General features: G+C 34.1%; 2 protein-coding genes across 2 annotated transcripts; one reads left to right on the forward strand and one right to left on the reverse strand.

Annotated features, from left to right (window-relative positions):
- Positions 1 to 448: 448 nt before the first annotated feature.
- LOC120344169 (vacuolar protein sorting-associated protein 35-like) lies at positions 449 to 4482 on the forward strand. The gene has a single exon (XM_039413279.2). The coding sequence runs from the start codon at positions 1203 to 1205 to the stop codon at positions 3597 to 3599; it is 2397 nt and encodes a 798-aa protein (XP_039269213.1). The 5' UTR covers positions 449 to 1202; the 3' UTR covers positions 3600 to 4482.
- Positions 4483 to 5697: 1215 nt separating this feature from the next.
- LOC120325450 (dnaJ homolog subfamily B member 6-like) lies at positions 5698 to 12586 on the reverse strand. The gene is made up of 8 exons (XM_039391561.2): positions 12435 to 12586; positions 11690 to 11799; positions 10271 to 10441; positions 9978 to 10104; positions 9210 to 9317; positions 8526 to 8596; positions 6654 to 6848; positions 5698 to 6131 (listed from the first exon to the last, which is right to left on the reverse strand). Exons 1-8 carry the CDS (start codon positions 12497 to 12499, stop codon positions 6037 to 6039), a joined length of 942 nt encoding a protein of 313 aa, XP_039247495.2. The 5' UTR covers positions 12500 to 12586; the 3' UTR covers positions 5698 to 6036.
- Positions 12587 to 15809: the final 3223 nt, after the last annotated feature.

Consider the following 15809-nt stretch of genomic DNA (forward strand, 5'->3'; position numbering starts at 1 on the left):
AAAAGTAAGAAAATCGTATATACCGTAAGTCTGTAAGTTAAGTACCAGTACATGTAGGAATAAGGAATAACTAAGAGTGTTTCCATTTTCCATCGTTTGCGAGAATGAGGTTATTAGAACTCTTCTCTCTTAGAAAAATTCTGAAATTAGAGAATCAGTTCCTTTTTTAACAATTAGGAAAGTTGAGACACAACTTAGGTTTAGGCTAGTTAGATTACTAAAGAATTTGGAATAACTTAGTCGAGGCTAATAATACTGTAATATGCAATACTGCAATACAGTAGCCTATGAATTTGCATATATTTTCTTGTGATGTTCAGATGTTTGTTTTGCTGTTAATACTGTAATAAATAAAAAATGTTAATTTCTGTTATAAATAAAAATGGTGAAATCTGTGTGGAAAATACAACAATGGATTCGGACTATTCGATAATACTGGATCAGCCAGTCAATGAAACAAATTGACAAACTGAAATTGTGATTAATAAACATATAGACTATATAGCTGTATTTTTTTTAAATAAATTTTCTGTCTCTATATCATTATTGATTTTTTTATTAACTTTTTATTTAATGATAACTATTGGATGATCCACATTGTACAGGTGTACAACCTTTTCAAAACGATTTGGATATGGCAGTAATAACGTTACTGTATAAAATGGAGGGAAAACTATTATTACAGTATTAGTTCATTATTTATGGGTATAATATTTTTCCAAAATATCAGCAAATTGACCCGGGTTCAGTCGAATCCAGTCAGGCTCGTAGGAAATAATTCTGTGCGAGACGATTGCCGGGCAAAGTTTCAGGACCACCTCCATAAGTATACTGGATAATAATAATCAAAAATTGATTTGTGATGGCCATGTGCAGCATAAAGAGTTTGATCGGTATCTTTGCCATATATAATGTAACAATGTGGTAAAATTGCCAAGAAAAGACAAAACATTAAAAAATGATATAGGATAACGTAAATGATGCCCAAAATTGAGATTTAATTCATGCACTTGCTTAAAAAGTAAGCCTGAAGCTGATGCTTTCTTCTTTCTACATGGAGGTATAATATACAAGCAAGGTTAATGAATTCGGATCATTCTTATAATTCATATATAATAATTACTTATTACAATTTTTAATGTTGTTTCATTGACTATACAGTTCAATAAATATTCATAGATTATTGACTGAAAACTCAAAAAATGAGTGAAAACAATTTGACAACAGTTGAAGAGCAGGAAAGATTGCTCGATAATGCAATTCAAATTGTAAAAGCGGAGAGTTTTCAGATGAAAAGAGAGTTGGATAAAAATCATCTAATGGATGGATTCAAACATGCCTCTACCATGTTGAAAGAACTTCGTACGTCAGCTATGTCTCCGAAAAATTATTATGAATTGTACATGGCCGTTTGTGATGAACTACGACACTTAGAGTTGCATCTGTCAGAAGAATTTCAACAGGGCCGAGTTATAGCTGATCTGTATGAATTGGTTCAATATGCTGGAGATATCATTCCACGACTTTATCTCCTTGTTACGGTCGGAGTTGTTTACATAAAGGCGAAACCGTCATCAAGTCGTGTCATTCTGAAAGATCTTGTTGAAATGTGCAAAGGTGTTCAACATCCCCTACGTGGGTTATTTTTACGCAACTACCTTCTGCAATGTACAAAAAATGTGCTTCCGAATGCATCAAGCGAAGCTAGCGAGGATGACAAAAATGAATCAACCGGAACGGTAGCAGATTCAATAGATTTTATCCTGACAAATTTCACAGAAATGAACAAATTATGGGTTCGTATGCAACATCTTGGCCATAGTCGTGAAAGAGAGAAACGTGAGCGTGAACGACAAGAGTTAAGAATTTTGGTTGGAACAAATCTTGTGAGGCTCAGCCAGCTTGAGGGAATGGATGCGAAGAATTATCAAAATAGTGTTCTGCCTGGAATTCTTGAGCAGGTTGTGAATTGCCGAGATGCCATTGCTCAGGAGTATTTAATGGAATGCATCATACAGGTGTTTCCCGATGATTTCCACCTTCAAACACTACGCAGCTTTCTAACTGCATGTGCGAATCTGCATCAAAGTGTCAATGTCAAAACTACAATAATCGCTCTGATTGATAGACTGGCACAATATGCATCAAGAGAAGATACATCTGGTATTCCAAAAGAAATCATGCTGTTTGATATATTTTCTGAAGAGGTGACCAAGATTATAGAAGCACGCAATCAGATGTTGTGTGAACATGCTGTGTCAATGCAAGCAGCTCTTATTAATCTTGCTATGAAATGCTACTCTGATCGAACCGATTATGTCGATAAAGTGCTGGAAGCTACTGTGGAAGTTATGAGCCAACGAAACATAGAGATAGTGTCTAGTCGTACTCCATTATGCAAAGAGGTTACTAAGTTACTGCAGTCAATTTTGGATTCATACAATAACATACTAACTGTGTTAGAGCTAAAGTATTTTGCTCCGCTCTATGAACATCTTGATTTTGATGCTCGTAAGCAGTTTGCTTTTCAACTCATTTCTAATGCTCTGGAAAATGATACTATTGTCACTACCTCGGAGCAAACAGATACATTGCTAATGTTGGTTTCGCCACTAGTGCGAGACCAAGCTGATCAACCGAAGGCTGAAGAGATGGATGAACAGGACTTTGCAGAAGAGCAAATAGTGATGGGAAGATTTATTCATCTGTTGCAATCTGATGATCCTGATCAACAATTTTTGATTCTTAATTGTGCACGAAATCAGTTTGGAAATGGCGGAAATGCTCGACTGCCCTATACCTTGCCACCCATTGTATTTTCATGCTTCAAACTCGCGGCGAAATTCAAGGAAATTGAAAATGAGGACGAAAATTGGGATAAAAAATGCAATAAAATATTTCAGTTTTGTCGAGCAACAATTACTGCATTATGCAAAGCAGAGTTAGCAGAACTTCCTCTCAGACTTTTTCTTCAAGGTGCTCTTGCTGCTTCTGAAATTGACTTCAGTAATCGAGAATTGGTAGCTTACGAATTTCTGACCCAAGCAATATCACTGTATGAAGAGGAAATTGCAGACAGCCGTGCCCAACTTGCAGCAGTGTTACTTATTGTTGGTACGTTGGAGCAGATAGATTGCTTCCATGAAGAAAGTCATGAACCGCTACGTACCCAGTGTGCTCATGCAGCATCCAGACTGCTTAAAAAGCCAGACCAAAGCCGCGCTGTCGCTCATGTTTCACATTTGTTCTGGTCTGGGAAAACAATTGAAAGCGGAGAAAATAAGCTTAATGATGGCCACAGAGTGATCGAATGTCTAAAAAAGGCAGTACGTACGACCAACCAATGCATGGAAACAGCAGTTCAATTGCAGCTCTTTATCGAGATTTTTGATAAATATATCTACTTTTATGAGAAAGGGTGCACAGCAATATCCATTGAAATACTGAATCAGCTTCTGGCTAAAATCAGAGAGAACCTTCCCTCAATTGAAGAAACTGAGGAATATGATGTAATCCACATGCATTATAACAATACTCTGAAGCATATTAGAGACCAGATGGAATCTGGAACTTCATCATATGAAGGTATAGATATATAAACTGAGTCTGACATTGAAATGACTATCTCTAATTTCAAAATCACTGAAAGCTCCATGAGCATAAAGAATAATGATAACAAGTGTATCGCTCTAATCTGATGAATGATCAAGGAAAATGATGGGAAAAATCACAAACCATATTGAGAATGACTGCTCACAATGCAAGTTAAAATAATTACCATATACATACTAACAAATTTCAAGTATGCATCTCATTGTGTATTCAAGCATGTTCGGCATGATTCAATTTTAATCATATTTTATGTACTTATACATCTTTAACGATATATATTTTGAAACATTTATGTATTTTGAACCCTTCTTTTCTCCTCAAATAGCAGAAATTGGGGTACCCCTCGAATATGTGAACCAAGATGGACACCGGAACATAGTATGTGTACTGGGTTAGGCTATAATTTACGAGTTTGGTGACTAGTCAAGTGACTCCGTTGTCTTTGTACCTGAAATTATGGCCTAACCTGGTACATGTAATATGTTTCGTTGTTAGCCATCTTGGTTCACATACGTCGGGAGTACCGAAATTGGAATATTATTTAAGGCATTCAGTTTGGCTGTGAAATACAGTGATGCTAATATTATGCACGTCTTCTTTAACCGGTCAGATCACAATTGTCATATTTCAACATGATTGTATGTTCTTCTAGTTTGTTCCAATTTTTGTGCAATACAATATTATTTTATATAACCTTGCTTGTATAATACCCTGCCAGAAAATATTTCTGGATATGGATGAATATTATGTCATATGTATATGGTAGTGAATTGTGCTAACGAGGCTTGTATTTTTGGCTCTCTGATTTACTATATTTTATGTGTATATTGCCTAGTTTTCATGATTAATATTAAAAAGGCATGGATTATATTTATTTGTTCAATCACGTACTGTTTGCATTGTGCTAATGAGTCTTGATCGGTGTAGCAATCTTCAGGCACAACTCTGATTTGAATAACTCCATCCCGTTTTCAAAACTTTTAATTTCTAAACATTCATTACATATATTTGTTACATACAAAGTAAGCGTTGTTTCTCAGAAATCCAGAATTGTTAGTGATTTATCCATGTCGGGTCTGGCTTCGAGGTATTATAGATAGTATTCAAATTTTTGTAGGCTGTTCCGAAGCAGTTATTAAGTTTTATTTCTAATATAACATGCTTCAATAACTATTACAAATTGTAGTGCGTGATAATGAGAGTATTTTTGTCGCTGAGAGCTTCAGCCGTAATTTCGGTTTGCACAGGAAATTCATATTTCGAAATAATCTAATAATAAAGGTATAATATCTCGCATATTATGGCGTACGTTGAGGGATGAGGTATTTAAATATGAATTTTATAACCGCTGGCCTGAACTATCGTCCCAACCAATTATCAACATATTGCTCAATGGTTCGCTAGGACAAGATTTTCTGCACAGCAACGAAAAGGCATGAAAGGGTCTAGAAAAGCTGCAGATGCAGGTATTAAACATTAACAAGATTTAAATCTAGAGATGGTCAATTCATGAAACGCTTCATTCTCAACCGACATATTCAGAATATGGGTGTGAAAGTACATACTAACTTATATATCATTTAGAGTTTTTCAGTATCAAGGTGCTAATAATTATTGGTGCCAAGTTGTGACAGTCGGCTTTACGAAGGACAGACCGGTTTCCTATTACATTAAATGATTTTTTACAACGTATGGGTTCCCCAAAAAATTACAATTCAAGTGTAAAACCTGGACGTCGATAAATGACACTGAACTATTAAATGGGTATAATTTGAACCAAGACTTTTCAAATACCGCCAAATGAACAGATTTCTCACGCTCATTTGCAGGCCCAAAGATCACTTATTTCGGAGAGATTACACAACCAGAGTCTGTTTATTTAGTCCAAGGTCGACACACGCTCTTAATGAATGCTCAATGGTGTCCTGATCTGCCATAAATTTGCGTGCATAACGCGATATTTGTCAGTAATTTTATATATCAGCATTTAGTGATTAAATGAACTTTGTACAATTCAAGTTGAATTAAATATTGTCAAAATTCTGAACCCGCAATTCTCGAGAGACCCAACATAACACTCTATAATACAGACAGACCATTTTTCTTTCACAAGTTCACAAAAAACCCACAACCATAAGCTAAACTCAAGTTAGCATAAGAAAGATAGGACAATAAACATACAAACAGAAAGTGATAAAAATGAAATCATTCAAGTTTTTACATCCACCGTTGTAGAAGTTACCATTTGGAGAGACATTATGTCGGCAAATACGTCGTTACCCATTTGTTATTAGTAAAATATTGAATAACAACAGAAAGAAACTACAAAAAAGCTGTACAACAGCAAGATAATAAAGAAAAAAATATTTGTTTCTATACAACATAATCAGTTTTGAAGACCTTAGAGTGCTGAGACTGTAGTAGCTATACTTTTGAACCAGGTCTCTTTCTATGCTTTTGTTCTTGATCAGCAAGACTTCTTTCCTTTGCTATTCTTACATCTTCATCCTCGCTGGAATCTGAATATGGTGAGAGAATAAATAAAGGTGGCAGGATTAGGAGACTTCTGAATTACGTAAGACAGTATTTTCTTATTCACCCTGGGGAGGAGAGGTGATAAGATAATCATATGGCAAACCAGGTCTCCTATAGTTATTTGTTTCAGGTGCATGGTCTGATAGAGGAAGCTGTAACCAATCAGCAGGTACATGAATCGCCATACAACAGCAAAGAGTCCAGCGAACCTCTCACACATAATTAGCAACCACAGAATTGTAACCTGCAAATCCACGCAGGGTAATCAGAGGTTCGATGTATAAGCATATTTGATACTCCTACCTCTTAACACAATGTGCCAGCTGCCAATCTTGGATTAAAGAAATTTTTTGACAAAATAATATAACCCTCTATTATAACTGGCTTTTCGCTTTAAAAAAAATAAGTTACAGTGAACCATTATATTCCAGTTACGAGACCATGTGTCTAAATAATGAGAGTTCAGCAAATCTAGAAACACTTGAAACTACTACCAGTATACGCACCATCATAATAAACATTTGGACTTGTCCTTGATCTACCATAACGATTACTGCGTCCATGTCCATGGTGATGACGTGAGTGACCTGCGGGCGACCAGCGATGATGATGGGAAGACCTATGGCGAGAACTTGAACCAGTGTCAATGGCAGCTTGGTCTCGACTCATACCCAAAGCCAATTCATAATCATCAGAAACACCTGTAAAATTACAAAGTTAGAACTTTGTTGTTAAAAAGCTAATTTGTTGGGTTCGCAATTGATATATAAAACTTATATTTACCAGTGAGGCTTCAATAACACTCTGCATGCGAGGCATCTCATAAATCTACATGCTACAAAATGCTTCACCTTTTAGCACTAAATTAATGGTTTCTCAAAAGCATCCTGTCGCAAATGCTCATTTATAAGGTATATTCGTATATATTTAATTTCAACAATACAAAATAATTCGTAGGCAGTAATTTTCAATTTAGTAAGAAAAAATTGAGCATGCAAATATACAATTTGTGTAACTTCATTCGCACATGCTTGCAATGTCTTACTTTGTTTACTCATTGTTTCAATGCGTGCCCGATATATTAGTTAACTGATTAAGTAACTGTCAATTACATAAAAGAACTGTAAATTTTTTTTTGTTTCTGGACAAGAAATCTAATTAAATTGAGATAAACAGAAGAACAAGAACCATTGTCATACAATGTAGAAATATGTTTTAATAAAACGTAATAATGCTACAAAAATAATGGTGTGAAAAAGTTTATAATCAAAAACTATTGTCATAAACGTCAAGTTGGTATAAGTTAATTAATATCAAAAACTAAAAAAGCCTAAGATCACAGCGGTAGGGAAAACAAGATGATCACCAGGTCACAAATGCTAATTCTTGCGTGAAGAGCAATTGACTTGGTTGGACAAATTCAATGTTAGTCAAGTTGTAAGTCATGCACAAAGATATACCATTATTAAAGCCATAAGTTATCCATGACTTTAGTCCAATCAATTTATTGATCAAAATGACTACATCCAACCCTTTAAAAAATATATCCAAAGTCTTTAAATAAATTGCACTCAAGCCAGTAACTCGAGTAAAATGTGCAAAAAGCTATGGAAATGCGAGGAAATAATTCATGCAATCCCGCGCGCGGCGGTGTGGCTCAACGGGCTAAGCGTTAGGAATACGCTCGCCACCGCACCTCTAACTACTCTGCGTGGGTTCGCAGGTTCGAATCCCATACAGGGATGGTTATGTGCGAGAGGATTGCTGGACTCCTCGCCGTCGTTGGGTGGTTCACGTAACCGCTGGTCGGTTACGGCTTCCTCCACCACCAAGTCCATGCTTCCGAAAACAAACAATACAGTAAATCTAATCCCAAACCCGACTTGGAATGGTAACCGGACGAGAGGCCATGGTTCGCCATATGGATAAGCCGTCTTATCGGCTTCCCTCTCCCCCGGGATAAATATGTAAATCCTATCCTATCCCAATAGCCATCTTGTTTATACACAAATGGATATAAATGATGAATTTGGTATGAAGAGGATTTTGAATGAATATATGCAATATAAGTACTTTGGTCCCTATCAATTTGTGCATTAACTTATTTATTCCTCAAAGGTTATAGATCAATGATATCATTGATCAACCAATGATGGATAATGCAACCAAGTGGGATTACATCTCAACACATATCTAGTGCCTTTGCTTTAACAAACACCAAAAATAAAAACAAAATAATTGCAGAAGATAGCCGCAATTTTACCACGTCATATGCTTCTTAATATATATCAAAAATATTTGGGTAAAATATGATGCAATCGCAGAAAACAGATGTGCTAGTGTTCAATGATATGCAATAGAGTCAATTTTCTCCGTACCATCAACAACTACTGATGTCAGTTTTCCATTTTCTCTAACTTCAACTCTTTCTTGACCGTTTTCTTTGGTCCTGAAAAAATTTATTCAGTGTCATATTATTATTAGATATTTTCAAGATTATCTTGCAAATTCTTTAAAAAAAAAATCTGGGAAGTATGAGTACTATTGAATTTAATGATGATAGAATACGTATTTACATTTTTTATTCTCTTCACAAATTATTAATTGAGTATTAAAATGCCATGGCATACCTCATTTGAAGTAGCCTATACTGCAACTGTTCAACAAAAAAATTGCTATCCAAGCTTATTCAAACTAATTTATGACAATGATTACGAACAACATTGCAATGTGATTGTGGCTGCAATTATATTCAGTATTATTATTTTAGGCAGTTTTTATTGTCTTAGCTAGTGTTTGAACATCGAACAGAGATTGAAAATTCGTCACATCAAATTTAAAAAATTTCGAATACATATAACATAATTCTGTTAGCCATTATTATTTTCTAATGATAGTAATAGAATGAAAAGGCAAATATTGGTCATGTAAGATCTAAGTGACATGATAAATATAAGAAATATACTTTCTATCCTAATTAGATAAAATGATCCTGGGGATTTTATCTTTGCATGACCATATAAATTACGAAGAGAATAATCAAAAAAATATTAATATCCTACTTTGTGGTTTCAACTTTTTTTCCATTAACTATCCTTGTTGATTTAGTAACTGATCTTACGTTGGCATGTGTTCCGGGACCCGATGAAAATGATGAAAAAGAAGCGAATCTAGAGCAAAAAAAATAAATTTTAAGATAAAAAGAACAATTTTAAAAACACTATAAACTCAGCACCAGACTATAAACATTATAGCATATGATTGCCACTGAGTATATTCATGAAAAAGCACAACCACCAGTGTAAAGCAAACAAAACGTCGGCAACTTACATTCTCTTGCATTACACCGGTTGCGGTTCATTTATACTTGATATTTAACACTATAGTAAACAGCAATTATGCAATTCAACTCATTCGTCAATATTTAATAACGAGAATATTGGTCAGAGACCGAAGACTTATCGATCGAAAGTTAGGGGATCCCCCAAAACAGGCTTCTGGTCCGACATATGATGAATGCACATGCAAAATCTGGAGCAGATTCAATCTCGCTTTTGTAAAATATCGCGTGCATCTAATAGACAAACAGACAAATACCTATCAACATACTTACCGATAAGTAATAACTTATTAGAAATTAATGACCTACGTACAATGAGTTATAACTGTGTGGAGAAATTATAGTCATGTATAAGAATACAAACACCAATTATGCCTTATCATACATGAACACAGGCTTGGCATGATGCAACAGATCCCCAGTAGAACAGGGTAACAAACACAAATTTAAATTGAAATAAATCATTTTTGATTATTTGATTTATGCATACCCTCCACGTCCATTATCAAGTGCTGAGAATTCAGGAAATCCCGAAAATCCCCCAAACCCTGATCCAAACCCTCCAAAAAAGTCATTATGAGACTGTCGATTAGAAAATCCTGGAAAACCGCCGAGATCTAAAAAAAAAAATATTAATAAAGTATGATATAACATTACAAAACAATAAATACATTACATAAACTGAATTATCCAATCTTCTTTGTGAAATGGAAAATCTATATATAAACAGGGTTGGTTTTGACCCACCAACTTGAAGAAAATTTAATACAAAATAAGACTTACCAAAAGCTGCAAATGGATCTTGACCTCCGAAAAATTCCCTGAAAATTTCGTCTGGCGATCGGAATGTAAAATGATGATGAACATTAGAACCAAAATCAAATCCACCTCCCCCTCCACCACCTCCTTGTAATCCTTCTTTACCGTAGCGATCATATACTTCCCGTTTTTCCTCTGATATAAGAAATATTAATACACATGAAATTATTACAAAATCAGTTGATGACAAGCAGTTTATTTGGCATTTTGAAAGTTATGTATTGGTTTTATGTAAAGAGTGTCATGTTAATGTAGCTTCCATAATGGCATATACTAATAAATGTGAAACGGTCAAGTTGGTCATATCATGTTCTTGTATTGTTATAGAGCTATGAGTTTGACTTGTTTTTTTTTAAATGTGAGAACCCGTTGTTTCCGAGTTTGATTAAAAGAGAACCTGTTCTTAAAATTTTGATTCACGTCACTGACTAACTATTTTTCTACAGAATACAGTCATGTATTATGTGAAATTTTTTTTTAATATTAATAATTTATACAATTGAACCATCCATATTTTTAACTTTATTACACTTTAATCAAAATTAATATTTACGAATTATTATCATAAATTTTTTAGTCTCACGAGATTTTGAACATAATATTGTGGCATATCATTGATAAGCAAAATTAAAAGTACTGATATTCAAGAGTCTATAATCATAATAGGTAGACCCAACTTGATTAGGCTACTAATCCTGAATGATCCCAAGATTATTGCTAGACCTAGTTATTCACGAATGTATTGATTTTAGTCTTTCCTAATGATCTCTTAACTATAGAATCAATACTGCACTTAATGGAGATGCATGAGAGTTATATCAGAAATCCATATATAAATTAACTGTTTTACATAAAAAATGGATTGTCCATTAATACGTGTTTACGCTATTATCCATGGAAGACTAAATGAAAATTTATTCTGTTTTGTTTGGGCATTGACAATTTCGCACACAATAATCATTGTTCTCAATGTTACACTTTAAACCCACTTAAAGTCACTCAATGAGCTGTGGTTCTCACACAAATCATTGCAACTTGGCTTTACGACTATACATATGACTTCAGATAAAAAACTTTTATGCCCCCACCCCATAGCTTTTTCCAGATTGTATTAACATGAATTGCTTTTGAAGAATTGTGCCAATGATATTTACTAACATGCAATTCTACATTATTCCCCCTTATCAGTATCTCATAGCGTTTAAATGGTAGCAAGTAACTTTGTTCAGAGATCATGCTCTTTAATTTCTTTAATTTTCCTTTAGAAAATAAAAAATTCCAAATATTCTCAAAAAATATCTGAGAAATAATAATTCTGATCTTTATTAAAACAATTCATTATGTATTGCAAGAAGCTGAAACTAAATGAATAAAGCAACATACTATCAGATAAAACATCGTATGCTTCTCCAATTTCTTTAAATTTAGCTTCTGCGTTTTCTTTGTTGTCTGGATTTTTATCAGGATGCCATTGTAAAGCTAGTTTCCTATATCTGAAATAAGGTAAATTACAATAATAACATGAGCATCGAGCAAAGTAGTGGAGTTTCAATGAACTGTTAATGTGAATAAGTCAACTTTTTTGTATGTAACATTGAACAAAAATCTACATTATGAATGCACAGTGGCCTAGTGGGTAAAGTGTTAGACTTATGACATCGTAGGTTAAATCTTGGGTTTACATCCCATGCCCACCACTTGACCCTGGAAAAGATTCTAACTGTACCAGCTCTCGAGCAGTGGCTGCTTGTGCAGAGCTTTGTTTGGAACAAAGGACATAATGAAAAAATAATAAAAGTGTTTTATAAAAATTTGAACCTTTTAAATAAGGAAGTGGACTAAATAAAACTAAATATTCCGATCATATTTTACACTAACATGAATGGGAAAGAATAATGCATTTGCCACAATTTTGTTTCTCATTATATCATTTGAATTTTGAAACTAATACAAACACAGGACAATTTGGTCAGGATTGAATTCGGTCAATTTTTGGAATATTGAATGTGACACGGATTCATTTACAGCAGGATTCAAAAATGCTAATTTGCTACGAATACTTCTAATAAGTATATCTTTATATAACTTTATGAAAAATAGACAAGACAAAGATATAAAAGGTACTTACGCTTTCTTTATTTCAGAATCAGTTGCTTTTCTTGATACTCCCAATATTTTATAATAATCTCCCATTGTTAATGAATGTGCAATATACTTCAATATACCCTAAGTAATTTTTTTAGTTTATTAACTGAAAATAATAGGATATTGAGAAATAATTTGGAAAAAAAGGATTGCTTCTTGGCATGTGAAGAAAAAAGATTTCTAGTTCATTCGGTTTCAACTATACTATGTTGGACGCTCCAGGAGTGTGTGTAACAACATGGAGGTAACTAATATTGATCGCCCACTTTACATCAAGTTGTGTAAAGGAACAGAAACCTATGGGCAGGGGGTATATTCACTTGGCTAACACACACAGTTCCCGAACTCGTAATAAAACTAAAGTGAGGGAAACCTGAATAAAATTATGGCCTAACCCTAACCTAGTACACACACTACAGGAGTACCCAATATTGTGCTATTAATATTATTTTCCTATAAATGTCAGTCAACGATGAAATGTAAAGTAGATTTGAGTGTGATAAGCAAAACCCAGCATTCAAAACTAATAGCAGTCAGACTGTCACCGGTCTGTGGATCAACAGTTAAAAATCTCAATAACGTCAGGAATACTGTTTATATAGACTGAAGACTGAAGTCACAATTTTACAAACAGTATTTCATCCTATATTAGACACATTTTTAATCAAACTAAAGACTACAATTTTTTGTAGATAAACACATAGATAACAAATGTATTTATACATTTACTTCGAAAATGCGGTTCGTTTTACTTAAAAACAACGAGTGTACATTAAAATCGTCTAAATATTTGTAAAACAGAATAGTTGTAAACTGAATTAACAAGATTTCAGTTTGTGATAACTGTTAACATCTTTAAAAGAAAGGATACAATCTCATTCCAATAAATGCTGTAAAAATGTCATCCTAGTAATGTCACTGGCAAAAAAGAATTTAGTAACAAAGAATTAAATTAGATAGTTTTATTTACAATCATACTTTCCATTTGTATATTATACTATTATAGTAGAAAGCTTACATTCGGACATTACTCATAAAACAGAAAACTGCCAACTAAATAAAATACACATGGGAATACGGTGTAGCATGAGTGTTATCGTTTAGCATGCATTGGTCATGCTTCTAAATAAATACTGGAAAACATTGACGTAAGAACTTTAGGGTGTAAGGCGGGGGTCTCCAACACGCGGCCAGCGGGCCGCATGTGGCCCGTCAAGCATTTTTTTGCGGCCCGCGTCGTGGTTTGGATTTTTCTACAAAAAACTAATGTCACTATTAGTAAGTTTTATCATGTCATTTATCATCAAGAGTCCAGTCCGACAAACTGTATAAAGTGAAGCTAAAATTTCCCCCTGTTATCCATGTTCATGTTTTATTCCATTGTTATAATTCAACTATAAATGCAACAATTTCATTTCGCATGTTCATTGTGACGAAATAAACGATTTTGGTTCAGTCCATTGCGCCGAAAAAAGGTTTGCAAAGCATATTGCACATCACATTCACATCCCATACCTGTGATGTTTGACATTTCTTATATTTGGGAGCAGTTTTTTTTTTCAACTATGAAAGTTAGCAAGTCTGTCCTACGCACACGACTAACGGACGAGCATTGTCATGTTGTCTTAAGACTAGCAAACCAACGCAAAATAAGGCCAAACATTGAGACCAAATATCCAGCACAAGTAAATGAATATGTTTCATGTCACATTTGCTGTAAGGTTCAAGTGTAATTTCAACACATTACATTCAGATACCCTCTTTCGTACCTAATTTATTAGCTTGCGGGCCCGCGTGGTGAATAAATTTCAAAGTGGCCAGCGACATGTTTTGAGTTGGAGACCCCTGGTGTAAGCCATATGAGTCAGCTTTTCAAATCTCATACTTTAGCAAAACAATAAATAATTCAGTTCATTACAATAAGTATCCAGTTTGTGAATGTATGTGTTGTTGTCAAGCAGTAAAATACTTAAAATTATAAAAACACTGTCAATGCCTGAAAGATTCCCCACAGAAGATTTGCTTTTCTAAGGCATGTTTTCAGTCTTCAGGGTCTTTTTCAAAACATTGGGTAAGTAAAGGGTGTAAAATGGCTTTGCTTAAAGTTAAAATAACATAAAAAATATCCAATCTATTTGCACTGCCACAGATAAGTATAACGCTGTGAAACCATTCAGATAAACATGTAATAGTCGCAGTGCAGTTTTCCATTGACATTGAAGCATATCCTGTTTACAGATGTCGCTGTAGAGCCATCTAATATGTCATAATCATTGTGGCATCTCACAGTTTATTTCGAATTTCATGTTGTTTTTACTCTGTATAATTGACTTTAATGTAAATGTCTAATATCCCATAGTTATCATGGCATCCTGTATTTTATTTTGGAACTTTGTTGTTCTTTTTTGTATGATGAGTCTAATTAAGTGAATGTTCGGGTAATATTCCATAGCCGTTGTGGCATTTGCAGTTAATTTGGTATTCTTTTTGTTGTCATTTTGTTTTTATATACGATTGTGTCGAATTTAGTAAATGTTTAATATTGAGTTGTTCGGTTGCTATATTTGCTGCTTCAATGCAGCCACAAGGTGTCGTTGACCGGATGACTTTTTGAGTCTTTCGCGACCCCTCGTCTACTGCAACAAGCCGATTACTTTTTTTATAATTTGTTATGTACTTTTTATGTATTTCATATCGTACATTGGTTTTGCATAACGAAAATAAATATCTGAATCTGAATGGGCAAGGCGAGGTGTCATTGGTTCGCGATGACCTGAGTACTGGTCTGGAGTAGTAATTGGTTTAGTGATGAAAAGAAACCGTGACAAGTAGGCTACATATATTTTCATATCACATGTTGCTTCGATCTTTAAGGTGGTTGGATATTTGGGTCTAGTTAATTTATTACCATAAACCTTTATTAAAATAACACCAAATAAAAATGTGATGTGAAAATAGCCGAAGCTGCTTAAATAACGCCAAACAGAAATGTGATGTGACGTTTATATGTTTTTTTAAAATATCTCTATGCCGCGGAATGAAATTCTTAACAGACCCATTTAGTTAAAATAAAGTCCACTCAATTTTCAACTAAGCAGGTATATTCCATGCCAAACAGGGTATAGCAACTTTTATTTGAAAAAATAATGAAGTTTGTTCGGTGTTATGTTATTTAAGCAGCAATAGCATTTATTTTCACATCCGAATTTTGTTTGACGTTTTTAGGCATTTGCTGCGTGTACCTCGTTCTGTCGTTAGACTCAAAAATTTGTAAATAAAGTACCGTTGTTTGCTTTCATCTTACATGACTGTGATCTTCAGTCTTGTATTTTATAATTTGATATCTCCGATCTGCTAC

This window comes from Styela clava, chromosome 1 (assembly GCF_964204865.1).
Source record: "Styela clava chromosome 1, kaStyClav1.hap1.2, whole genome shotgun sequence".
Taxonomy (NCBI): Eukaryota; Metazoa; Chordata; class Ascidiacea; order Stolidobranchia; family Styelidae; genus Styela; species Styela clava.